The 27,252-nt window shown below is 40.8% G+C and overlaps 1 protein-coding gene across 2 annotated transcripts in view; it reads left to right on the top strand.

Annotated features, from left to right (window-relative positions):
• Positions 1-25,996, top strand: part of dpr11 (defective proboscis extension response 11) — a 67,722-nt gene extending 41,726 nt beyond the window's left edge. For both annotated transcript variants that reach the window (XM_018113681.3, XM_089259411.1), the window contains exons 3-8: positions 11,048-11,292; positions 14,463-14,533; positions 18,623-18,783; positions 23,206-23,414; positions 23,904-24,009; positions 24,302-25,996. In XM_018113681.3, coding sequence (XP_017969170.1) covers positions 11,048-11,292; positions 14,463-14,533; positions 18,623-18,783; positions 23,206-23,414; positions 23,904-24,009; positions 24,302-24,417 — 908 coding nt within the window. In that variant the 3' untranslated portion in view covers positions 24,418-25,996. The remainder of the gene's footprint in view (positions 1-11,047; positions 11,293-14,462; positions 14,534-18,622; positions 18,784-23,205; positions 23,415-23,903; positions 24,010-24,301) is intronic.
• Positions 25,997-27,252: the final 1,256 nt, after the last annotated feature.

Genomic DNA, 27,252 nt, shown 5'->3' with positions numbered 1-27,252 from the left:
GCTGAAAGTTGCATCCTTTGCTGGGACCCGACGCTCAGCTGCACTAACTGCTGCCGGCTGCGTTGTTTTTATGCAAAAGTTAAAAGGCAGTTTTGTTGCCACACACACACCCAAACACACACACACACACACACACACACACAACATTGTCTGGCTTCCAGTTTGGCATTGCTGTTTAAAGCGTTTGCAGCTTTCAGATTTCTGGAGTTTTATTGGAAAATTGGACAGATTGAGGTAAAGTGATATTAATGCCTGGCCCTGCCCAAAGCTAAACTGAGCTGCTGCAAATATAGCAAGGAGCCTGTCCCGATTACGAACCGCTCACAGGCATTCGATGAACGCTGTAATGTTGGTCAATTTTTAAACAGCTTTAAAAGCCAAAATGTCTGAGGCACTCGTGCATATTCGAATACGCCCCTGCCCACTCGAGCAGTGGCTTTATAATTGACGCCGCAGCTGATGTTAAAAGACACACAGTTTTAGCAAGTATGTCGCAGCTCGTTGGCAACCCTCTGGCTCTGAGTGCGTGCTCGCTGCACACGTCTCGCAATTATTTCAGAGTTATTCGCAGGATACTTGCATGCTGGGCATGTCTGTCTGTCTCTGGAAAGTATGCGCTGCGCATAATTGACATATAAAAAACAATTTTATTATATTACACTCTCTTCATCTCTTATTTTTATTTTTCTCTCCTTTTTTTTTGTACATGGTGCAGAACGTGTTTAGAGCGCGTTACAGAGTCGCACATCGAGTTCACTTGGCGGGCGGCTCCATCATTAGATGGCATAAAAAATATAAACTGTTCGCAAATGAAATTTCAGCTGCTATCAACAAATTGCGCTACTTTGCAGGTTAACTGCAGCGGAACAGACAAGGCGCCCGTGACGTGGTGAAACGAGAGACCAACAGTCAACAAACAGCCAGCAGTGAACAGCAGCAACAAGCAACAAGCAACAACAACTTCACCTGACGTGCATGACTTGCAACAAAGCGAGCTACGACCCCTCAGTGTGTGTGTGTGTGTGTGTTTGTCTAATGTGTATGTGTGTGTGTGTGTGCATATAGTTGATTGCCGACTGTTGTGCTGTTAGCTGAACAGCGGAAGGAGTCAGTGGGGTGAGGGGGAAGGCGAGTGGGGGAGGGCTGTTAAAAGCTGTGAGTTTACGACGTGTTGGAATTTTTATGCGTTTTAAAGTATTTGCCAAGCATCCGACGATGTTGTCGCTACTCCTGCGACATCCTAGCACTCGATCGGGTGGCGGGCGGACGGCAGTCAGTCAGGAGTCAGGCGTCAGTGCAGTGCCCGTAAAACTGTATTAAGCGTAGAAAACTAAGTTATGCAACGTAGCGTTGAGTTACGGCCAACGCCACAACTACGTGTGACTATCGCCTATCTACAAGCTCATAAAAAGCCAAAATGGGCTAAAGTGTGAACAGCCGGGGGATGCTCTGTAGCTGCAGAAAGCGGCTGTCAACAAAACATAATTATTTATGGCGATTTGCAAATACACTTTTAGTGTTTCATGAAATTTACAGGTCGTTAGCTTCGCTTGACTGAATCAAGTACTCTGAATGAGTCTCCGACATTAAACGGTACATAGGTATAGCAGCAATCGAGGACGAACCTGGGAACATACAGTATGGCTTGCTGCTCGCTTGATTTGTCCAGGGTATATGAAAGGCGATAGCTGGCGGGAAATCGCAAAGGATCTGCAAGTGGTTCCATGAGCATTATGAGGAGCGTGTGCTGGGGCTGGGGCTGGGTCTGGTTGGGGAGTTTGGACTATACGACACCGCCTGAATGACACGTTGCGGAAGTTGTGGCTTAGTTAAAATGTGTGTGAAAAGGCATCGGGCGACAGTTTATGTCCGTTTGTGTGTATGTGCCTGAGCTTAGCTTCAAAATACGCCAACTTGTTTGCTCAAAAGGCATAAAACAGTAGAAGAAGTATGAATGTGTGTATAAAAGCGACGACGCCTCCACAGCGAGTGCCATGTGAATGGTGGGTGGATGGTGGTGCGTGCTTTTATGTCACCATTACCGCATCATAAAATCCTTTTTGTGTTCAGCTAATGATGGATGAATATAGCCACAGGTGGAGCTCTGCACGTAGCCGAGAGACAGACAGAGAGAGAGAGAGAGAGCGACAGAGAGCCTGAGAGCAAAAAGCAGAGAGAGAGATAGAATTAAGGGCAGTGGGCGCAAAAGAGACAGCTGTCATTATGTCTGTGTCTGTGGCACTGACGTCACCGTCCATTATAGCATTACATAACGCTCGCTCACTGTGGCAACAAATACCCCAATTCAATAACAAACTCTGCCGGCGTTTATTATCATCATGTGCATTATACGACATTTTACAGCTTGTTAATTTCCACCAAATATTGCACAAAACCTTTGTTCACACAAATTGAAAACTAATGTTCCAATATGTGACAAAGCCGCGAAATTAGCATTTCGTTGCATTCATTATGCAACAGACAAGAGGCAGCCGACGGCGGACAGCAGACAGCGGACAGCGGACAGCGGACAACGGACAGCCGACAAGGACATAAAGAACCATTGTAACAACTTTTGCAGGACTTGTGCATAAATTTTAATTAGCTAATTACGGCTGGAATCTGAGCAGGTTCATGAACGGCATTTGCCAATGGAATGTGAGCCAAGTAAATACTGCTGATATCGCTTAATAACAGGGAATTTAAACTTTTTTATATTTGCATATTATTATTGTAAATGATATTCCACTTTTGTGTACTCCAAGTTGCAATTTTATTATTATTATTATTTTTATTAATTGAATACGTATTCGAATTTACTCAATCATTGAATTGTTATTTATGTGTGTAGCAGACAGAAGAAGGTGTCTTCCATCCATAATGGATATTTAGTTTATTGTAGTATGATTTAAAGCCATATTAATTAGGCTATAAATCAATATATAGTCAGATAGCTGTCAGTATTATATGGACTGAAAAATGCTCGACAATATAAATTAATTCTTATATGGAACAGCAACATTGCATTGTTGTTTGTTATATATTAGCTACATAAAATCATGACAAATTATCGAAGTGCGAAAGCTTTCAGTGTATTAGTGTTTAAGCCGTATTAACAGAGAAAACCGCTTTCCATGGCAAATGTCAAACCGATGAATGCAATAGAAACAGAAACCGCTGTGAAAAAAGCGAAACCAAGTGCCAAATGCATATTGTTTATGGGGGTGAGGGGTGGGGGCGAGGGAGGTAAACGTTATGCACATGTGGTCGAGGATGACAAATTTCGGGTGGAAATTGATAAGCACATAAATTACAGTTTAATTAATAACTAAATGGAATAAATGGAATAATAAATAAACTTAACCAGAGACCGTCAAATGCAAAATACGTGTGTGCGAATCGCAATTCCAATTCCAAAGGCGTGCGGGAAGGGGGTAGGCGACGCATGATTGTCAACCGCAATCTATTAGGGTCTATTAAGCGTGATCTAATGGCTGTCGGAGATTTTAATGCTTATTTGTTTTCGCCATTCATTTTTTATTTATCATTTATTTAGCGCATAGTGTGCATATCGCTGTGGCCGTCCGCAAATATTTATTTATTCATTTATGCATAAAATTTGTCAGAGCGCATCAAGTGCAGCAGCTGGCTCTGTTGTCTGTTGTCTGCTGTCTGTCGTGTGTACATATAAACCCAAACATTGGTTGCTCCGTTTATTTTAGGGCATAATTAAAAGCAGCTAATGCTGGAAAAACACACTATCTGTGTATGCGCACATGGTCTACATATCAAATATTTACGACTGTCACAACAACATTTTCCCTCTCTCTCTCTCTCTGCCTCTGTCTCTCTCTGTCTCTTCGATTGCTGTGACATATTTAAAAATATGTCAAAATAGGCCGCATCGCATGCAAATTTCATAAATTGAGTTAATTTGTGGCAAAACACAAATATATATTTACATATAAAAATTTTTTTAATGTCTGCCAATAAGTAAGCAAAAACTGTTTCTGACAGCACTATAGAATTTGAAGCTAAATGTATTGCATTTACAGGCAGCAGACACAGACTTTATATTTGCTATAAATTCCCATTTATGGCTAGCTAATATTCCGTTTACTTAAAGTATTTCAATAACTATGTTTCATATATTAGTTTTCTATATAGTTTACTTAAAGAGAGACTCTACTAATTCAAGGCTCACAGCAGAGCAGCTTCTAGTCGACTACTTCCAGCTCTCAGCTCGTTTGATGTGCAGTCTCCAGTCCAATCTTCGGCCCTGCACTCAATCAAATGCGTTTATTTGAGCCCAAGTTGCAGCAACGTCTATGCGCAGAGATTGAGGCAGCTACAGTGCCTGTCAATCATAACGAGCCAGCCCAGTGACACGCCTCACAGGCCAAGGCCAAAGGATAGGAGGCAAAGGCAGAGCTACCAAAGGAAGGGGCGTGCCTTCAAATTGGATTTGCCACGTTACAAGGCGTTAACATACGCAAAGCACACACGCCTGAGCTTGTTTCAACTTTTTTTTCTTTTCTGTCAGAAGTTTTCGTACGTTGATGATATGCAAATACACAGACAGCAAATTTGAGGCTGGACTCGTACTGCTGTGTGTGTGTGTGTGTGTGTGGCCCAAAAAAGATATGAGCCATGCATGAGCTTCTAATAACACGCAGAAGAGCCGTGTGCGATGCGAGCGACGGCGAATGTCGATACCCAGAACAATTATTACACAGTGCAAGGGAGAGTGCGAGCCGAGATGGAGCAGGAGCAGGAGGGGAGGAGCACAAAGCAAGTCGCATAATTGCTGCCTTCCGGCCTTTTGAAAATTCATTTCCGGTTTGGCTGCTTCAGCTGCTGCAGTTGAATGTAAATTGTATGCCAATTTCTCGTTAGTCAATACCTCTCGCTCACACACACATGCTCTCCCTCTCTCTCTTTCTTTGTTTCTCTCTCTCTCTCACTTTCTCTCTTTTTCTTTGTGTGTGTGTGTGGTTGTTTTTCTAACATTAATTAACCCTAATTAAGTTCGCTGGTGCCGGACCGAGTCGACAACGCGGCCAGCTGCAAACGTATCTGTGTCTCTGCCCCTCTCTCTCTCTTTCTCTCTCTCTCTCTATCTCTTTATTGCCATATTGCTATATTGCTGGCCGTATCTGTAGCAGCTAAATATACAAAGTGTGTAGCGGTATTGCTTGGCAAATGCTTTTGGGGCATTTCCAGTGAAAATGTTAAGCAACTGCCGCAGCGAATGTCGAGCAAAGTTACTTAGTTAGTGCCGTGAAGGGCTGCGGGCAATTTTGCGACATTTAACAAGCATTTATTTAAACTTTTCCTGCCCTCTCTGTGTATGTGTGTGTGTGTGTGTGATTACTTCTGTGTGTGTCTATATCTGCAGTGTAAAACGTTTAATTTAAGTATGGAAACTTGTGTCAGCTGCAGCAGCTGTAAATAACATCCGGTTATGCGGATACTCGAAATACTCGAGCAAGAGCATCTCACAGTTTCTTGTAGTTGTCATCGTCGACTTTGCTGCGTATGTCCTTAAGCCTGTGTGTGTGTGTGTGTGTGTGTGAGTGTGCGTGTTTACTGTGTATATGTTGTTTGTTCTCATGTACTGGCCCTGCCGTGCGTTGCCGAAATTGATATTTTAATTAATTTTTCGTACACAAAGTTCTGTGAACTAATTCATATAACTTTTAAATGACCAACTTTTACCTGAGCCAAACGCACGGCAGCAACAACAAATTGTTTCATCTTATCGTTTTTTGTTTTTCTTATTTTTTTTTTTTTTTTTGATTCATTAATATACTGCCAGAAGCAGTTTGTGCTGTCTCCATGTAGCTGTACAAACGCAACGAAGGGCAATATATGCGAGAGCTTACACTGCAAAAATTATATTCATTTCACTATAAAACACTAAATTGAGTAAAACTTTAAGACCAAGAAGACCGCTCTTCATAGTGATTTAAGGAATGATAATGCTAAACAATTAGAGGCATATTAAAGCAGCGCAATGCGAGTCTTTCTTTATCTCTCTCCCTCTCTCTCTCTCTATTTTCCTCTCTTTATACTGTCCCTATCTCTCTTTTTCTGTCTTTACGACTCATTCTAATTGCCTCTCACTTTCTTGTTTCTCCTCTTTCTGAGTGTTTACTCTCTTTCTCTGTGTCTGGCTCTCTCTTTCTCTCTCTCTCTCTCTCTCTCTCTCTCTCTCTGTAACCTTCGCCCTTTCTCTCTCGCTCTATTACTGCATCTTTCACTCTCCTACTCTATAGCTCCATCTCATTTTTTCTCTCTCTCACACACACACGAAAGTGAGTCTCTTCTGCAAAGTTCCCCTCTTAGACAACAAACATACAATTTATAGGAATACTTGACTAGCTCTGCATTCCTCTTGTATAGCACAGCATTTTTAACATTCTTAGCAAAGCTTACACAGTCTATCCTTTGTTATCATTCGAAGTGTGGATGTTTAATATCAATTCTCTAACGGGTTAGATCGAACTTAAGGTAATAATTGTGGCAGCCATTCGTATTTGGGTGGCTCACGCCCAGTTTCAGCATTTGGGGCCGCAACATGGGCCGCAACAAGGACCACAGAAAGGACCACAAGGACCGCAACCAGGACCACAACCAGGACCGCAACAAGGACCGCAGCAGGGTCCACAGCACGGACAGCAAGAGGGCCCGCAGCATGGTCCACAGCAGGGTCCACACATGCCGCAGCAAGGTCCACAGCGCGGACTGCAGCAGGGGCTGCAGCATGGCCCACAGCAGCCGCCACAGCAACTGCCGCAGCCTCCGCATGGACCACAACAGGGTCCACAGCACGGGCCGCAGCAGGGTCCGCAACAGCAGGAACCGCAACAAGGTCCGCATCCGCACGGTCCGCAACAAGGTCCACAGCAAGGGCTGCACATCCTCAAATCGCTAACTGAAATCAAAAAGGATCCATTTGAATAGATCCTACGAAATGCATCTCACGTCTTGCGTCTATTGCGCTCACCTTCAACCCGCCAGAGAATTGAATATTGTTTTCGAATTTCGTGTCTTTGTGTATACAAATTTCGATACTATGAATAAACACTGTCAACTTAACATATACTAAAAAGTTCATTTGATATATTTTTTATTTTTAATCTTAAATCATTTTAATAATATATTGTAAAGACCTTCAATATAATTTTATTCATGAAACCACTAAAAAACCTAGTCTAAGTAATTTTTTTAGTAATTCGTCATATAATTTTAAAGAGACAGCAGCAGAGAAGAGTGCACGGTATCTCTAGGTCGAGCACTTTACTATTTACCTCAATTTATTCAGAATCTCCCAGTATTTCGTCTTCCGCATGTTTTCTTTGTGTTGATCTCTTTTGCCTTAGTTCCCAAAGCTTCAATTTGAATCGTAGTACATTCCCAAACACAACGTGTATTTTTCCCCAACAGAATTGGCAGCATTGTTGTGGAATCTGGCAGCAGTTCATTTTCCAAAAAAGAAGAACCAAGTAAAGCCTCTGAAAATTGTCGGAGTGCCAGCTGGCCAAAGGGCAGGACGAAATTTGTGTTTGGCTTTGACAAATCACACACTGCTCCTGTCGTTCAACCGAACGGCGATAGTTCGCATTGATGCCACGCCTACGCCCAAGTACGCCCAGTAGCCAGCCCAGCCTCGCATTCCAGTTGAACCGGCGAAGCTCCAGCTTTTGTCACTGACAATTGAATGGCTTTGATCTTTTCAACGCGCCTTCAATTTTCCCGTGTCGATTGCACTGAGTCCCAAATGTATGAGTGTTACTCTCTCTCTCTCTCTCTCTGTGTGTGTGTGTGTGTGCATTGCCTCTGGCTGTGTGTGTGTGCTTGTGAGCAAATGTCATGCAGGCACTCGTGCGTCTATTTTTCAGCGGCGCAAAGGCGATAGGCGGGACTCACCGATACGGCACTGGCAATGGCATTGGATGCATGAAACCTTTTGTCAATTACGGCGGACGCCAACTCTGCTGTCTCTCTACTTTTTGTGCCACAGCTACATGTCACACACACACACACACACACACACACACACACGTGGGGCCACACTCTCTGACACTGACAGGCATAAAATAGGCAAAAATGGAATGATTGCTGATTTCTGGTGCAGACGAGTGCCTCGGGCAGGTCTCTCATTCTGGCTGACTGAGAGTCGTGTATGGGCAAAACATATCCGCTGTACGCTCAGCACCCCTGCACCCCGTTCCTGCCACGCCCCGGCACTTAAATTGACTGACGCCGGTGACGCTCACCGTCGCGTCGCCCATCAAATGGGACACAGCAATTAAATTGACGTACGAGTTGTCAAACTCAAATTCATTCGCCCTTTTAATTGGGGCACAAACACGGATCAAATCACTTATCTGCGGCCCTCAGGCCATGCCTCATAGTAGATTTAGCATATTGTTTCGAATTTTGGATTTTCCAGCCCACTTTTAGTGACATTTTTAGCCTAACGGTTGATGATGATGATGGCGGTGTTAATGATGATTGATCAACAAAGCCTAAAAATATATGAATCATTATTAAATTCTTAAAATTTATTATTAACTGAGCATATAAATATTTTTTTTTTAATTAATAAGATTATTAAATTTACAATATATTTTAATATAATTTAGAAATAAAAAATATTCAAGCTTAAAAATAAAATTTTCTGCCTCTTCTTTCTTCAATATATTTGTATATTTCATTCCATTTCCATGTTTTAATTCACCTTTATATATTCTTTCAACACTTCATATATTGATTAAATCATTTAATTTATTTCATATCTGTATCACTTAAATAAATATTGATTTTGTGCGCCTATTTGTATGCATCATATTTTGGTTTCCAATTAGTTTAATCCCTGGCTCAGTGCACAGTTTCAAATATGCAATCAAAGATGTTGGAAAAAAAAAAAAATGTTGATAGAAAATCACATTTTGTTGCCCCTTTTGTGGAATTTTTGCGAAAATTTCCATCTGACTGCGCATTGGGGTCAGGGCGAAAACAGATTTCAATTTCAAATGCAAAGAATCGATTTGGCGATACGCAAATTTATAAACAACGCGAATAACTGAAACTGTCAGCTGCAGGCGGCAGTAGCGTCAAAGTCAAAATCGAATTGTCCCACTGGGCGGCCCCATTGTATTACCAAGAAATTAATTTATACCGTAAAGTGGCTCGGCGCACGTCAAAACCGAAGTCAAATGCTGCGCGAGGCGAGCTCTGGACGCAGCGAAACATTCGATTTGGAGCAATTGCCAGTTAATTGGCGATTTCGACAAGCATCATGCGTAGCTAGCTGTGTGCGCCCTGTGCCCAATCGAATCGCGGCACCACCCTGCCCTGCCCACACTCTCTCTGCGGGCTGGGTGGCTGAGTGCCAAATCATCGTCTGTGGCGCTGCCGCAAACAACAATCAATTTTAATGAACGCCATTCATTAAAAAACTTGGCAGCGCAAAAATCAGCAGCATTGTGGGTGGTTGCTGTTGTTGTTGTTGCTGTTGGTGCTGCTGCTGCTGCTGCTGAGTGGTGACGACGCGTGGAAGCCACTTAAACGGCGTTGATTAATTCGAAACCAAAAACTGACAGTCGCCACCAAACAATAGCACAGACACGCCATCTACCGTCACCTGCAGCTCTCTCTCTCTCTCTGTGTATGAGTGTATGTGTGTGCGTGTGTGTCTGATTTTGAAGGTGTGGCAAGTCCTCTCCTGTCTGCCTGGCTGACTTGGCGGTTTTGTTAGGTGACGCGCTGCGGGTTCTCTGTGAATAAGCGTCAAGCGCATATTTGCCACATCGTCAATTAATGTTGTTGTTGTTGCTACTGTTGTTGTTGCTGTTGTTGTTGACATTGTTATTGCCGTTGCCGTTGCTGTTGCTGTTGCTGCCAGTGGCATTGGGGTCTTAATAAAGCGCAAGCAAGCGCAGTTTGTCAATTTCGACTGGCGCATAAAACGTGCCACGAAATCATTTATTCATTTATGTCGAGAAATTTGACTAGGGTAGAAAAATTGGATTAAGGCAATATCTTTTCTAATTGCATTGATTTATTGTGGGTGAAGATATAGCACAGCTCATATAAAATGAATACACTTACACATGAATTTGAACTGTCTGTGTGATAGAATGGAGTTTATAAATTGGTTTGATTGTTAAATTATACATGAGCATAATGCATCAGAATTACTATATTAGATCTTACTGATGATGAAAGAAACTATTAGTTAGTACACATATTTATTGTTCTCTTTCCTGATGCATCGAATAGGTTTTACTTACAGTTCCTATAGATATATGCATAGAGATAGATAAGATATTGATCAGATTGTGTTTGATTATATATGTATGTATTATCGAGTATATTGGTTGGAAGCAAGAGAGTGGTGCCAGATCGCGACAATCCATTAAAGTTTAATTCCAAATTCATATTCATTGAAATCTGAGTTCGAAATCTTCAAAAACTTCAACATTTAATACACAATTAATATATAATTATTGACTTTTCACATTACAATTTAACCACATGTAAAACAGAGTCAAAATATTATTTATATTAATATTATTATGCAGTGAATATTTCTGCTTCGCGAGATATCTTTAAAAGACTGCAATTTGTTTCTGGTATTTTTCATTAACTATCCAGAAAATAATACATACACCTGCATATATGTATATATATATATATGCTTTAGAGCTCAAACTATGTCATGTATAATTGAAATGCTTCACACCTAACAATTGAGCAGCTGTGCGAAATCCTTGTTAAGCTGAGCTCATGCAACTTTAATGTGGCACGAACAGCCACAGCATCCAATAATACAGCTCCACCCCCGGCCCACCTGCGCCGCCCACATGCTGTTAATCACACACCTATTGAAGCGCTTATCTCACGTGTGCTTTCTACGTGACAAAGGCCCCGCCCGAACCGTGGCTCAAATTGCCATTTCGATTAACAGGAATACAACTTATATAAATACATATGTGTATATATTTGGTTTTTCTGCTTTGTCCCAAATCAATTTCAGCATCGCATCCACAAACGAAGGCGGCGGCAACTGCCACGGCCGCCGTCACAGCTGGCTTCGAGGAGCGGGTCGTGGAGGCGTCCTCGTCAGCGGCTCTGGCCTTTCCGGCGGCTCAAGTGTCATCGCTGCTGCCCGAGGTGGGCGCCTTGTCGGCCACTGGGGTCCTGGTGGAGCCCTATCTGGACGGCTTCGCCACATCGAATGTGACCACGCAGATCGGCACACACGCCTATTTGCCCTGTCGGGTAAGTCGAGCAGCCTAATTGGTTTTACTGCTGCCGGTTCGTTTCGTATTTCCATAATTTGTGGTTTGCTTTATTTGATTTTTATTATGTATTGCATGTATTTACTTGGATTGCGTGCTCGAGAGCTGCGTGCATGTTTTTATTTGTAATTATCAGTGCGCCCCGCCCCCAAGAGCCGCCCTCTGTTTGGCCATTAGCATCTCGTCCATAGGAAACGCATTAAATTTTATTGCGTAAATATTTACCGAACGACTCGAGGCATTCGGCCATGAGGTGTGACCGCGTCGTGTATTTAACACAAAGCTGAAAAATAAATGCCACCAATTTATGCCAGCGGGCATGTGAAGGCAGGGCAGCCAGTGGGGCAGGACTAGGGGCGGGCTCTCTGTGTTTGCGCAGGTGTTTAAAGGTCAACGCCGTCGCACAGGCAGTCGAACATGCAAATTGTTTGCTTAGAGCTTGTAAATATTGTATTGCCCCGTATTGCGCTCACCCACGAGCCGCCGAAGCCGTAAGCTCAAATTAAATTTACACAAATTAGTTTTATGGCATTACGTGCTTTGTCCAAATTCAACAAATGATATAATATCCCCTGGGCCAGCATTCATCTGAGCTGCAATCGAAAAGAGCAGAAGGAAATGCCTAGATAAATAAAAACAAATATGTCGGCTAAATTGAAAACTAAATTACGCTTTTGTAGAGCAGTAAAATGCAACGAAAATAAATAAATAATTAAGTCTTTGAATGATGATTAATTAAATTATATTGTATGAGTTATTCTAATGTATTATTATTTTTTTTTATTATTTGCTGTAATGTCATTTAATCAATCAAGTCATATCATTGATAAGGACTTCTAATAGCTTGAAATTGATATATAAAATAAATAAATATAAAATTAATAAAAAAAAAGATATATAAAGAAAGAAATACATAAAAAAAATTGATAAATATATAAATTAATAAAAAATAAAATTAAATAAAAGTAAGCCAAATATAAATATAATATAAAAAATATATAAATTAATAAAAAAAAAATTAGATAAAAGTAAGTAAAATGAGCTTAAAAATATAATATTAATAAAAACAAAAATGAAATAGATATAAAATAAAATAATACAAAATTAATGCATATAAAAGTATTAAATAGTAATAAGTAAAACAAAATATAAAATAAATCCAAAGACTCTCCACAAGTTCAATCAGTTATTAATAATAATAGAAATATGTAGTATTTTATTCCCAGAATCATTGAATGTATAGGAAAAAAATATATTAATTTTTTCTGCTCTCACAGCAAGCATTATTCAAATTAAATGATTATTGGGTCATCTTTTTTCAGATTATATGTCTGCCTTACATACTAAATATCTAAATATCCCCAGGCTGTGCCGCCTGTAACAAGTTGTAATTACCACGCCCACTCCAAGTCATCAATTTCAGACATGCCTTTGCCTTTGGAGCAGCCGCAATAATTGGCTACCAGCTCAGAGCCAATGAGAAAATGAAAGTCAAATTCCGGTCCGTCTGGCAGACAAATTGTGGAATTGGCCCGGCAGAGGCGGCTGCTGGCACTTCAAAGTGTGGCATATATTTAATGCAAGGCAAGGCATGAAGCATCTTGTGCTGTATATTTAACAAAGAGAAGCAATGCTAATTTTTCGTTGTCATGGTCAATTAAGTGCCGGCACACCGAGCACAGCTGCCACATGCTGCCCCAGCATCCATCCCCCAGACCGTTCAATTTGAAAGGAACAAAAAATTAAAAGCTCGCCTCTCGATGTTTGTCAATTATGGGCACTGCCATTCGCTCCACACTCGACGCCCCACGCTGTGGGCGGCGTTGCAGGCGGCTCTTTGTTCAGCTGCCGCATTAAGTGGCACAGTTGAGCGACGTTATGCCTCCTGTCGAGACAACGAGCCAACAAGCCAACGAGCCAACAAACCAACGAGCCAACGAGCCATCGAGTCAACGAGCTAACAAGGAAGCCAACGGCTGGTCGAGTCGCTTTCAAATTTGCGCTCACTCCTGTCGCTGTCAGCTGAAGGACGATGAGTGCCGGCTTTGACTACGCTCAGGTAGCAATTGGGTTATTTAAAGTATTCCAAGCACAGCTTATTGTATTCCCATCCCCCTTTCACCCTCAGCGCATGTGCATGGCAGACTGTTCTTTACTGTGGCTGAGGTCTGAATCGAATGCAACATGAATTTAATTAGAGAATATTTGCACCATAATTAAATCTGTTAGCTGGTGCCCAAATGAGTCCATTACAGTCGAATTACAGGCCAGATTGTTGTACTGGCATCTGCTGCTTGCTGTTCACATATTCAATGACAAAGTGTCGAATGGCCAAAATAATTTCCATGTAAATTCCGAAATCCAAAATTGTTTAGCTGTGTGGGTGAGTGTATGTCCGTGTGTCTGTTGGCTTGTGCGTGTGTGCTCTAAATGCATTTTAGATTTGCAAAGTACGACACATTTCGGTAATATCTGGGAGTTATGGAGCTAGTTGGGTCTTTGTCAACTACTTGATGAGCTCTACATAAGTTTGAGTATTTAATTACATTTCAATGTTGTTCCAGTGTCTCGGCTTTGTTTGCCAAGTCTCGCATTTTGCGACATTAATCTACTCTCTGCCTGTTGGGCTGCCTTCTTGATTAATTTACTACCCAGCCAGGCTTAATGTATGATCCTACCCACCTTCCACACTTGTTGCTTTGTAATTGCTGCCAAATGTGCCCTTGAGTCTGTAATAAGTCTTTAATCAGCTGCGGCTCCTTCTTTGAGATTTCTAAGGCTTTAAGTCAAATGAATTTAGCCTTTTACTTTTGAGAAAAAAAGTCTGTGATCTAAATGAAATTATTAATAATAAAGAGTTTTTAATATGTGGCATTTAATAAACTGATTAAATAAAACCACAATAAAATAAAATAATAATATATAAATACATACCAAAATTAAATGAATTAATTAAGTAAAATGCTAATTAACATTAAATAAATAATAGACTTCAACAAAATCACCTTAACTCTCCCATGAAGACTTTTACTTTTATCATATTTAATATGCCAAAGAATTTTAAAATATTTTAATTAGTGTCTTTTATTATATTTAAACTGCCAAAGTATTTGAAAACTTTTCTCTTCAATTTAAATATTTTTCACACAGGTTAAGCAGCTTGGCAACAAATCCGTTTCCTGGATTCGTCTACGTGATGGCCACATTCTCACAGTCGACAGGTAATTAATACCCAAATATAGCCAAGTAAAGAAATAATTATAAGTATCGAGTTCAAATTAATTTTTGATGGGCTTCATCTGCTCAATCGTCAGGTAAAGGATTTGCTCGCCTTGACACCCAATGAGGAGATGCTTCGAGTATATATGCATTAGCTGGATATTCATTACAAAACGGCATTTGAAATGCCATGGGATTATGAATATATTAAATCGAATCAATTCAACCTAATGAGAGTATTCATCATTATTATTGCATTGTGCCCGATGCTTCGCTTAGGCATCTGAATACTAATGAATCGACAGTGAATGTCTGCAGTCTGCAGCCAGTTGATAGCTTCAAAATATCTGTTCTCGTCAATGGATCTACCGTGAGTGGGCGTGTCTACGTGTGCGGGCGACAGCTGAGACATGCATTGATGGCTCAAATTATTTTAGGCTCAAAACATGGGAATAATTATACCTATTTTCACATGATTAGCAAAATATACTTGCAGAGAATCCTGCTATGGACTGAAACTGATTATGGACTTGCATTTAATATTCAGCCCTGTTGCTATACTCAATTCACCTAGATTTGATAGTTAATTGCAAACATTTGAGATTAATTAGATAGATAGATTTATATATTTAAATATATTATTTTCTTTTAGTTATATACAAGATGGAATCATTTGCATTCCAAAAGGAAGAGTGCTTGATTGAAATACTGTTTCAAAGGGAATTTCTCTTTCTCAAACACACTTCATTAGTTGCAAGAAATACAATGATGGAGCATAAAGAGTATTTATTTATTGCAAGTGGAGAGTATGCTCACATGTGTGCGAAACGCAGCTGGAGGGTGTCAGTTTTTGTATTTTTATTAGACCCTTGTCTCTGAAATTGTCGCAATGCAAAAACAATTTGCAGTAAATTGAATGAAGTGTGCCAAGTGGCAACGTGTATTTCAATTTCAATCAGTGTGTCCAATAACAAGCCAAGCATTGCGTCAGGTGAGTTCTCAATGAAGCCAGTTTGCAACGAGTACGCATCTCTCTTACTCTCTCTCTCTCTCTCTATATATATATATTGTATATGTCCCTCTCTCTCCCTCTCTCGCTTTGTGTGTGTTTGAAATGCCCTTTCATGCTCTGACATGCGAAGCGGAAACACAAGTGTGTGCAATTTCATTGCATATTTCGAAATCCAGCAAAAGTTTGCTTCAAAGTGGCTACGTCTTCAGCTGGGTTTTCCTACTCCGTTTTCCATTTTTTCTTTCTTTTCGGACTGCATGCTGTTTTAGTCAACGTTTGCTGTGTGTGTGTGTGGGGTGGAAACATTTCCAGCTTATTACTTTGATAGAAAAGTAAAACCAATGAACCTTTCACATTAGATAAGGCGGCTGCCTGTTTGTCTGCCAAACGGATGAATGGCTGCTCCCGAATGAATGAGTGTCCACACAGCAAGGATATATGAATGGGCACACTATAGAGGGAGAGAGAGAGAGAGGTAGAGAGAGAGAGAGAGGAAGAGAGAGAGACAGCTCGACAGACAGTCAGGATAGTTGCAGCTGCAGCTGATGCTAGGCAAACACAGGAGGACCATTGAAATTAAGCCCAGATAGTGTCCTTACTGATTGCTTCCTGTGCGCCGCCGTCTGCTTTCGCTGCAGAGCCACTTCCGTCCTGGGTCGATTGTGTGCGTGTCCTTTCCTGCTCCAGTGTCTTATGTCACATTTATCTAGAAACTTTTCTTATTCTGCTGAGCTCCGCAAGTCGCTCACAGCCCGCACACATAATGGAAATAGATTTCAGAAAAAAGTTTCAGCCACTGTCACGTTGCAGCAGCGTCCTGCTCAGCCAGGAATGTGCATTGTATAATAGCTCAAATGATGTGTTTACACTTTCATATAAATGTCACGTGCTTGGCGCCTTTTGTTTGCCCGCTGGACGCCATCCCCCACCCCTTTGAATTTATTGCCAGCGCACAATAGATTACTTCTGTTTGCACTTGGCCCAATGTCCACACAAATACATACGCTATATACATACACACATGCATATGTGCGTACAATGATATAAATGTTACTCCTGTCCTGTCCTGTCCTGCTGTGCCCTGTCCTCTCTCGCCCAGCGTCCAGGGTCCAGGGTCTGGGTAATTATGTCCAGGTGTTGCTTGGCTACTTGTTATCTGTTATCTTCGCACCTGGGATGCATGTCATTTATTTACCTGGGGGACTACTTAATACGCCATCAGCCCGCAGACGGTGCTGTGAAACATATTCTTGGTAATTAAGGCAAATATTTATATATGACAGCTGAATGGAAACTTCTGCTTGTGGATTCCAGCATTAGTTGGGCCAGAGTTCACTGTACTTTGTTGTGCTCACATATGCCAAGTTATGTATTCTCGATTTCTAAAAATATATTCTAGGATATTTTCTAATGGTATGCCCTACAAATCTTTTGACCCTGGAGTTCAGCTCAGTTGGCTATAATTTCCCACTTTAACTTAGCCTCGTCTGTGTTTCACTTTAATTCTTGCCCATAAAAAGAGCGAAAACAAAGAACATTAAAAACTTTGCTATTGCTGTAAAATAATAACAATATCTTTAAGTAAAACTGCTTCAACTTTTCTATATCGTTTTTGTGTTTCACTTTTAAGCCAACTTTTAGTAGAATGAAACCCAATCTCATATACGTAAATTTTTAGTGTTTTATTTATGCATAGTCTGTGTATAGCTGTACTTTTTTGATGTCCTGAAATCAGAAAGTCATGATGAAACTTTTTATGAAATCCACATTTTTTGTGCTTCCTATTGGAGTTCAGCATTAACTGCGAATGAAAAACTTATGTTGTTACAGGTCACTTCCTGACACTTGGCCAAGAAAATGTCTAAAAGACCGGACACGAGCCAAAGAAATGCAATGTGAGGGGAAATGGAATGTTGTAAAAATATGGAAAATAATGTGGGGAAAGCGGCAGCCGGTGCAGGGCAAAACTTAAAAACGAGATGAAAATTATAAAGTAACTACAAAATCTGGATAAGAAATACTGCCATAGTGGAAAAGCACAGCAGTGGATCGAGGGGGTGAAAGGGGACGGAGAGTGGGGAGTGGGTGCAGAGGAAATGGCAAAAGTCATAAAATGTCGAGTTTTACGAGTGCAAAACGCAAGGGTCTAATCTGGGTTTAGTATCAAAACTTGTTAGTGCAAGACGGAAGGAGCGAGGGAGAGGAGAGAGTGAGACATGGCGAGAGGGAGCGGGTAAAGGGAAGAGGCCAGAGCTGAGAGTTTGAAGCAGACTGCCTAATAAGCAATGTCATCGCATGTGTGTGCGTTTGTGTGTGTGTGTGGGTGGTGGCTAAGGGGACTAGGGAACAACGGGGCGTGGCGTGCTACGAACGCTTTAGTTGCTGCACTTTCAACTGGAGACGGAAGCATTTTTGCACTTTGCACAAATGGCAGAGGGAAATTTCCAAGCGAGCGCCGCACAAAAATATTGCAACAATGACATTAAATGCAACTTATTTCAGTGGACCCACTCACCACCCAGCCAGCGAGCCACCCAACCACCCAGCAGCCACCCACTCATTTGCATGCTACGCAATTGTTGTTTGCTGCATATACTTCATACACAACTTTGTTGTAGTTGCAAAGAGACAGAATGAGTGAGTGCGAGAGAGAGAGAGTGAGTGACTGGAGGGTGCGTTCGGGGGGGCCTTTGTTTAAATGCCGCAACTAAATAACTTTGAGTGTCTTTTGAGTGGCCATTAGCAGCGGAGCTTAGCGCGTAAGTGGGCCTGTATTTATTGTCGCTGTTGTTGCTCTTGTTGTTGTTGTTGTTGTTGTTGTTGTTTCCCTGCCACTTAACAGTGTTGCACATGCAACATGCCTCGCATTAGCAGCGCTTTGCATGCGGATTCTGTTCCGTTTGTGTGTAAGCCAAAGGATTTACCTAAGTTCCTTGTGACATTTTTTGATACCATCTAAATACTGTGGGTATGCTGCCTCTAATAGTTGAGAAGCGGATAGATCGATAACAGCTGCACAAATAAATAAATTTAAATTTATATCTACATTAATTCATTTAAATATCTTACTCCATTGCAGAGCCGTGTTCATTGCGGATCAGCGCTTTCTCGCCCTCAAGCAGCCGGATAAATACTGGACCCTGCAAATCAAATATGTGCAGGCGCGGGATGCGGGCACCTACGAGTGCCAGGTCTCGACCGAGCCGAAAGTGAGCGCGCGCGTGCAGCTGCAAGTTGTTGGTAAGTGACGACGTCCTTGGGCAAGGGCATGGACACAGACAACATGAGCATGAGCATGAGCGTGGGCCTAGAACTAGTCCTTGTGCTGCTGCGAGCCAGAGCATATTGAGCGCATGCAATTAAGGCATTATACAGAAGGTCAAGCAGGGGCAGCAAGCAGGCATACACATATAAATATATATATGATATACATACATATAATATACAAATATATGTGTATATAAATGTGGGCAAAAGTTTTGTGGCTGAACCTTGGCCCAGGGCGACGTTATGCGCAACTGAACAGGAGCACAGACAGACAGCCGAAAAGGAGCTCTGCAGCAGGGGACGTACGCGTGTGGCTGGGGGTCAAAGGGTCACACACACACATGCCTGGAGATCTTTGCATCTTTCATGCGGCTGCTGCATTCGCAATTGCTCACAAAATTGCATTCAAATTGCGGTGCCTGCTGCATTTCCATTGAAAACTCTTTTTTGACCAGAGCAATTTTTGAGCAAGTTTTTTAACGAGAAAACTTTTGTGTGAGCTTCACTTCTTGGGTTTGTTAAGCACACACAAACACACACACGAATACACACACACATGAAGGCACACTTAAGGCACAGTCTAAAAAAGTTAATTAAATTTCATGTTTGCTCACACAAAACACAACACACACACATAGACAGAGGCACACCGCACCCATAAACTAACTCAGAAATGACCAGTGTGTAGGCGCCTTTGGGGTTAAATAAAATTGGAATCGAGCCTGTGTATTGCTCACTTGTAATTGATAATAAATGCTTTGAACACAAGCTAAATGGATGAAAGTTTGTGCACAAGTTTTAAGTGCTGACTGAATCTACTTTAAGGAAAACACAGAACAGCTGCAGCAAGAGAAAATTAAAAATAATTTTTAGATTAGATTGGGATGAAGGCGTATTATCAAAGTGCAATTAAAAGAGCTAATAGCTCTCCCTCTCATTAGAATTTTACTGTTTATCTAAAATGAATTTTCTGATATCATTTTATGCTTTTAACATTCTTAACTTATGCATATGCCTTTAGGAATCAAAAGGGAAATTCCTTGCTAATAGTCGAACTGAATATAATTTTATACAAATCACTTTAACTTTTGTGTGGAGCAAGATAACGAGCAAAAACTAAGCAAAACTCACAGAAAATAGAAAAAAAAAAATCTCGTAAGGAGCGCCGACTCGATAATGCGCTGCCAAAAGTGATTTTCGCATTTCCGGTGGAGCTAATTTGTATGCTAAGCACTTGCTCCCCATTGTGTGAGTGTGTGTGTACAGTAGTGTGCCTAACAACGGGACGCCACTGTAAGGCAACAGCAGCGTCCAACAGGTATTTCTGCGTTTCGACAATGCCTGACGGACAACTGCTTCACGGTTTGCTGGGGGGCGTGGCAGTGGGGTGTTGGGGGAGGGAGCTGTGGTGGGCAGCGGGTGTAAATTATGTATGCGCGGCCACATTTTGCGTTAATCTAACGACAAGTTGAACGCATAAAGGATTTCTATGCGTGCCACACACAATGGATGTGACCCAGGGTAGGGTTAGGGGCCAGGGCTAGAGAGCTGCAGGCTTCAGCCATTTTTTTTTTTCTAGTTTGGTTCCAGAAACCGGGCATCGGTCCATTATTTGCAGTCATTTGGCACAGTGTTGGCTTTGTCTGGCTGCTGTTGGCTGCTCTCCTCTGTTGCTCGGCCCTTGGCTCAGCGCCGTCTCATTTTCTCTCATCAGCCATAACCATTATCGGCAGCACCTAGTTGCCCGGCAGCTCGATGCTTCCTCAGTTTTTCTTCTAGTTTTTCGCTTTGTGGCTCTGCTCGCTTTTTTGATTTTGTGCCTGGCCATGTAATTTGTATTTATTGCATCGTTTTGTCTGTGCAAACGACTAAAACTCCCTTTGCATGTTGTCGATTTGCGAAACCCCAGCTCCCTATCTCTCTCTCTCTCTCTCTCTCTGTCTCTCTTTTGGCCTAGCTGCTGTGGCCCGATTGCCAATGTATTTTATGCCTGGCTCCGTTTGGTTTTCGCCTGATGCTTGGCCGTTGGCTCGTTGGGGTAATGGGATCGTAGTTTTCGGTCAATTTGTTATGCCAATGTGTGTGTGTGTGTAAATTTGTTGTTTTTTTTGTTGGTTCTTTTCCTATTGGTTAAAATGTCAGTTTCTTTGGCTCCGGCTCATTTGGCTGATGTTTCAGCAGCACAATGACCAAAAAATAGAAATCTCTGCGGTAACACGATTTATTGAATGTTATATCGATCATCTATTAAAGGTGTTGGATCATGGAGCTCTCTCAAAATGTAACAGCTGCTGGTATTTATTTTATTTTGCACATTTCAAACATAGAAATCTCCTCGAATCCATCTAATCTTTCCAAATACACCGAAAAGCTTTTGACACACAAAATTCAATTTCGGCCCATTGTGCGTTAATACACGCACACACACACACACACCCACACACACACACATAGCCATTCGAAATGAATGAATTTATTTTTTTCCGCATCATTGAACGACAAACTAGATTTGGTTTTATGAGATTTGTTTTCTGCTCATCTCGTCGGGCTGCCAGCGCCGCTTCCCATTCATTTACAGCAAGAATTTGGCTCTATTCGGCCGCTTATTTAATTTGCTGCTAATCTTATATGTTGAAAGCCGATTCTTTGTGGGCATGGATGTCAACTGTTTTTCCTTTTGACGCGTTTGGTTTTTATCTCGCCATCAGGAGTGACAATTCCGCCGTAATGCTTACGGCCGGCGGCTGCCTCTGCACATAGCCGGGCTGCACATTTCAAACTCAACTAATTTCCCTAAAAGCATTTGGCAATAAACCCAATTAATTTAACTTGCTGTAATTCGCTTCACACTATGCCACGACCCACTCCCTCCCTCTTTCCCTCCGCGCGAATTTCTTTTCTTTGTTCAGCTGAAAATTAGCTCAAATTGTGAAAGTTTTCTTCTCTTTTTTCCTGTTTTTCTTCTCTGCGGTTTCGTGGCTTTCCTGGCGCTTATCGCTTAGCTAATCCCTAATCTGAATACTTCCATAATTAACTTAAGCTAAGCCCATTCTTATAATGAATAACGTTTTGATAGCGGTTTATGGCATAGATTTTTTATTTTTTTATTTCATTTATTTATTTTTTTTTTTGAGAACATGAAATGGAATTTTGCTGTTTCAAACTTTCAAACGATTTTTTTCCTTAAAATATAAATTTGATTTTGTTTTTATTTAGAAAGTTTTATCATCTCCATCATCTTTTCTGATTGATTTTTATTCATAAATTGTTTATAATCTCTTATGCTCTGTGCTCTTTCTCAATTATGAGAAAAGTCTGAAGTTGATTGCATTAAAATCTTTGAAATGGAGTATGAAAATACTTTAGTTCATCTGATTGTTACTTAAAACCCAAGCTAAATTCGTATTTTAAATCTCTACTCAGTTTATGCTATGCAACTGCTGCATGGCATATTTATTTTATTTTATTCATTTTTTCAAATAAAAATTCAGAGTGCAAATCCTTGTAGTTGGGCCAAGGGACGGTGGCTAATAATATTACACATCCTTTTGGCTGCGACGCGCCACAGCCACAGTCAAGCAACTGGAAAACTAACATGCACAGCGCGACAATTTTGACAGGCTGACACAGTTTGGTGTCACACCAAAGGCAAAGAGCCTTCACACACATACTCATATGCATACGCATACGCATACGCATACACTGGCACATGCATGCGAGCAGACAGAATGTTGTGCGAATTCTCAGCACATTCAATTTGCGCAGTTTTGTGTGTCTAACAGCAGTGTAAACCCGGCGTATACGTGATTTTGTCGAATTCGCTAGCGCACGTCGCCGTTGGCCAGCCAGTTGGGCATGGTCGGCCCAGGGGGCGGGGCGGGGCGGTCGCAGTCTACAAGAAACAACGCGTGTGATGTGCAAATGTGTGTGTGTGTGTGAGTGTGTGTGGCAATAATTTGAACTTGCGTCCTTGTATTTTTTATAGCATTGGAACTCGCTTTTTGACACAACTTGCCACAGACAGCGGCATAGTTTGTTATGCATGTGCGTGCCTCTCCCCTATGCGAGTGTGTCTGTGTGTGTGCTTGTGTGTGTGTGGGTAACTGATGGCATCAGTAAGTGAAAAATTGAAAAGTGAATTCGGCACAGCGCAAGCTACGCCCCCTGCCCCCGCATGAAACGCGAAGGTGCGCAGATTTACGTGTGCGACGTGACTAGCAGCTGTTAATTCAATAGATTAGCGCCAATGTCACAATTTCACACAGGCACGCGCCGTATTTGCCATTGAGTTTCACTCGTAATGAGCACCGTCATCATCTTCATCATCATTAGCATCATCAGCATCGTGCTCATTATTGTCATTGTATGTCTGACGGCATTTGGTATTTGTTACAGTTCCTCGAACCGAAATACTCGGCGAACCGGACCGCTATGTCAAAGCTGGCAGCAATGTCGTCCTGCGCTGCATTGTCCGCGGCGCCTTGGAGCCGCCGACGTTCATCATGTGGTACCACGGCACCGAGCAGCTGGCCGCCGATTCACGACGCCATCGCACGCAATTGGACCCGAATCTGCCAGAGGCCAGCGGCGACGGTCAGAGCACGGTGAGTTCCATCAATTGTTCCCTTGTTGATTTTAATTTAATTACACTTGATTTCAAATTTCGTTGCCCGTCTTCCGTTTACCGTGCTCCGTCTACCGTGTTACGTGTTCCGTGTTTTGGCCACGTGGCCGCGTCCTTCGGCGTTCCGCATCAGCGAAATTACAATATTACTTCACACTGCTCGCATTTATGTCACATGCCAGCCACGCCCCAAAGACGTCTTAAAGGCAAATGTCGTTGAATTGCTGCAAATTAGAGCTGACCTCTTGCCAGACGTGACTCGCAGCCTCGTTAAATATTTAGCCAACGTGTCGCTGAGCTTGTCATAAGCGCTGCTCAGAGCTGACATTTCAATTGCGATTTATCTTTCGCTGCCACGCCGGGGAGTTCTTTGCCTTGCATAAATACATTTATTGTACACAAATTTACATTTCTACATTTCTACATTTCTATTTCTCTCTTCCCGGAATCGCACACCATTCTCACTCAGATCGGCTCATTAATCATCGAGTCGGCCAAGAAGCGCGACACTGGCAATTACACTTGTAGCCCGTCAAACAGTCCCAGTGCGACGGTCACACTCAACATAATAAATGGTAAGTATAATACATATATTATATTATATGTATATAGAATACTCTTATATATGCAATTTAAACTAAAACTAAGGCGATGAATGTTTAAAGCTGCCGAAAGCGAGCTGCAAAAGTACTTTTTTATAGGCAAACTTTAAACCCAATCGAGGCAGATGGAATCTATTTCATATTTGAATACAGATGAGATAAAAAAGACTCTCAACTCTCTACTAGTACTACTTCTACTACTACCATGCATATAAGACGACGCTCAACTTATGTCTAATACTCCATTTGTATTGCTTCTTTCTAGGAGAATCATCGGCCTCGGCTGTGACGTCATCGGCCCCCATCACACGTGCGTACACACTGTGCATTCTGGCGTTGCTGCTGAGTGTTTTCCTGATCGGCGTGGGACAACCGACATGACAAGTCCAGGGGGGAGGCGAAAAGCAGCTGAATTAAAGCAAAAGCCAGAACTAGGTGGAAAAGTGAACAAAAAGAAAAACGCAGCCAACAAACGTATAGAAAAAATCAGATTATATAAAAGCTAAATCGAACAAGAAATATGCAGGAAATATTTAAAAAGAAAAGTCGAGTGCATATTGTAATTGTAGTTGATTTTATCTGCTAACTTATCTGTAAGTAAGAAAATACTCATAAAAGCAAGTCGAGACAAAAGCATCTGACTGGCAGCAATGGTAAGAGAATGCAACTAAATTGTAAGTACTACGAGCTCTAAGCAACTAGTCCTAGACCCTAGCCTAGGCAGGCGAACGTATGCACACACGCACTTATATAAATGTATATATAAGTTTACATTTATACACTGGCATTTGGTTGTTGTGTATTTGTGTGTGTGTGTGTGTGCGTGTGTTTGCAAAAATGCATAAACGTAAATATTTATGCAACATCAAATGAAATTGCAAGGATATTCTTATCAGCCAAAGCATTGCTATTCAGACAAACGGAAGGAAAGCGAACGAGTCCAGGCTCCAATCGAATAAAAAATCATTTTTGATATTTTCCAATAAAGCGCATGCAGTTGGTCAACTCGAATGCATTTTCATTGCAAAGTATTTACGAGTGTGCTCAAAGAGAACGAGACAGAGATAGAGGGAGTCCAGCATGGCATGCTGCATTATTCAAAGGCTATCATGTGTCCTTTACCTTGTTTGTCTTCAATTCAGTTCAGCTCTGTGCATTGCATTTGAAACATTTCTCAATAGCCGCAGCACTTGGCTGCCCCACAGTTCATTTATTCTCAAGCACAAATCAATTTTATTAAAAAATAAACGAAGAAAGCTATTCACCTAAGCTGCCAAATCGATTGAAAGCTGTTAACAATAATTTCAAATTTCTCGTTTAAAATGAATGCATTCGAAATGCTTTGGCACGAGCACAGAGAACTATGCAAAATATTATTTCAAATGCCATGTAATATTCATTACAATATTTTTACACAGCTCGAACTTAATTTGCGTTACGTTTGTTAAGTCATAAATACAGTTGAACAACCATATTTTGCTGGCTCTTATCTCGGCATAAAACATGTTCGAAACAAACAAAATTTACATAAAATAATTGAAAAAATTATGACAAAAAAAAATAAATATATATATATATATACATATATATATTGATTGAGAGACTCACATCAATTTGTATGTTAGCATTAAGATATGTGTATATAAAAAAGATGAAAACAACTCTATGCTGGTATGTGTATAGCAAGCATGTAAATTAATTGATTATAATGGAATAAAAAATATTACAAATTCTCTATACATAGATATATAGATATATTGTATGTGTAGCACACAAGAGTTAAGCGCGGAGTATTCGAAATACTTATAAATTGCATTTAAAATGTTATGAAACAACAGCCAGAAAATCTCGTAAAATTTATACAGAGTGCCGGGTTCATTGTGTATGAAGCAGCAGGCGAATTGCATCGATTTAAATTTATTTACGTCATTTTATAATTGTTGAAAAGAGAAATAAAACACAGCATAATATTTATGTACATGCACAGATCCATAAAAAATTCCCAATTTAATATGAATAAAGGAAATGTGTCTTTTATTTGGATTTTGTGCGCAGCGATTGCAAGTGCGAAAAAGAAAGCCAACAAGTTAATGCGCGGAAAAAAAAAACAACAATTAAACGCTTAATTGCAATTAGCCGCTGCACAAGAACTTAAAGTCCAAATAATCGAATATATATTCATTATATGCCATACAAATAAACACACATACAGACACACACAAATACATATATATGTATATATTTATATATACAGTGCGCATCGCCTGGCAGTTGTCATCACGGGGCGTAGCCTGTCGCTCATTAATAAAATCCAACCACAAGCAGCTGCAACTAAATGAGGCAACAACACTGTGGTGAACAGCCAACTCTCCCACACTCTCATCCTCACCTACATGCTTCGGATCGTGATTTTTGTTGCTGCTGTTGCCTTTCATACTTCACACTCTTTTCAAGGCCTCTGCAAATAAACACGTATCAAATGCTTGCGGTCTCTGCGGTCAGCCGTCTTTGAGCTGCAGCAAAGTTTGAACCCTTCACGCCTCGATTTTAATTCCGTTTAATTGAACTCCCCGCTCCACTTAAATAGCTAACTACTTAATCCAACACCCACTTCAATGTTGAGCCATGCATCTTAGAGCGTAAGTCAAGTCGATGGTATAGCGAATATATATAAATACTTATATATATATATATAATTAACTATAAAACGAAATCAAAATACATTTCTAAGTCCTTAAGTGTTTTTCATAAATTTAATTAAAATGTGACCCGAGGCCAGCTTAGTCACATCTACTTAATTAAACTAATTAACTTAATAATCGTCTGACGCCCTAATCGAAGCATGGCAAATGCAATGCAAAAAAACAAAATATAATTATAATGAAAAATAAAATAAAATCAATACGAAAAGAAAATGCATTAGCAAAACTGTTACAACTACTTAACTGTAAATATAACACACTTATATACAGATATATGCCACAATAGAGAGCGAATGCATAATACGAAAAGATAAATTTTAACAACGTAAAAATAATACATATACACTATACATATACATACATATACAGTTATGTGCGAACATATAGCGAAATTACCGTTAAGTACCAACTAATTACAGCAACAAAAGAACAACAACGTACTTATATATGTAAACGAAAATAAACTATGTGAAAACTCTCAACTGAGAAAATTTATTGCATTGAATAAATAATA

Source organism: Drosophila navojoa, chromosome 2 (genome assembly GCF_054131105.1).
Source record: "Drosophila navojoa isolate 15081-1374.11 chromosome 2, UAZ_NAV_1.0, whole genome shotgun sequence".
Classification (NCBI taxonomy): Eukaryota; Metazoa; Arthropoda; class Insecta; order Diptera; family Drosophilidae; genus Drosophila; species Drosophila navojoa.
This window is presented reverse-complemented; position numbering and strand designations above follow the sequence as displayed.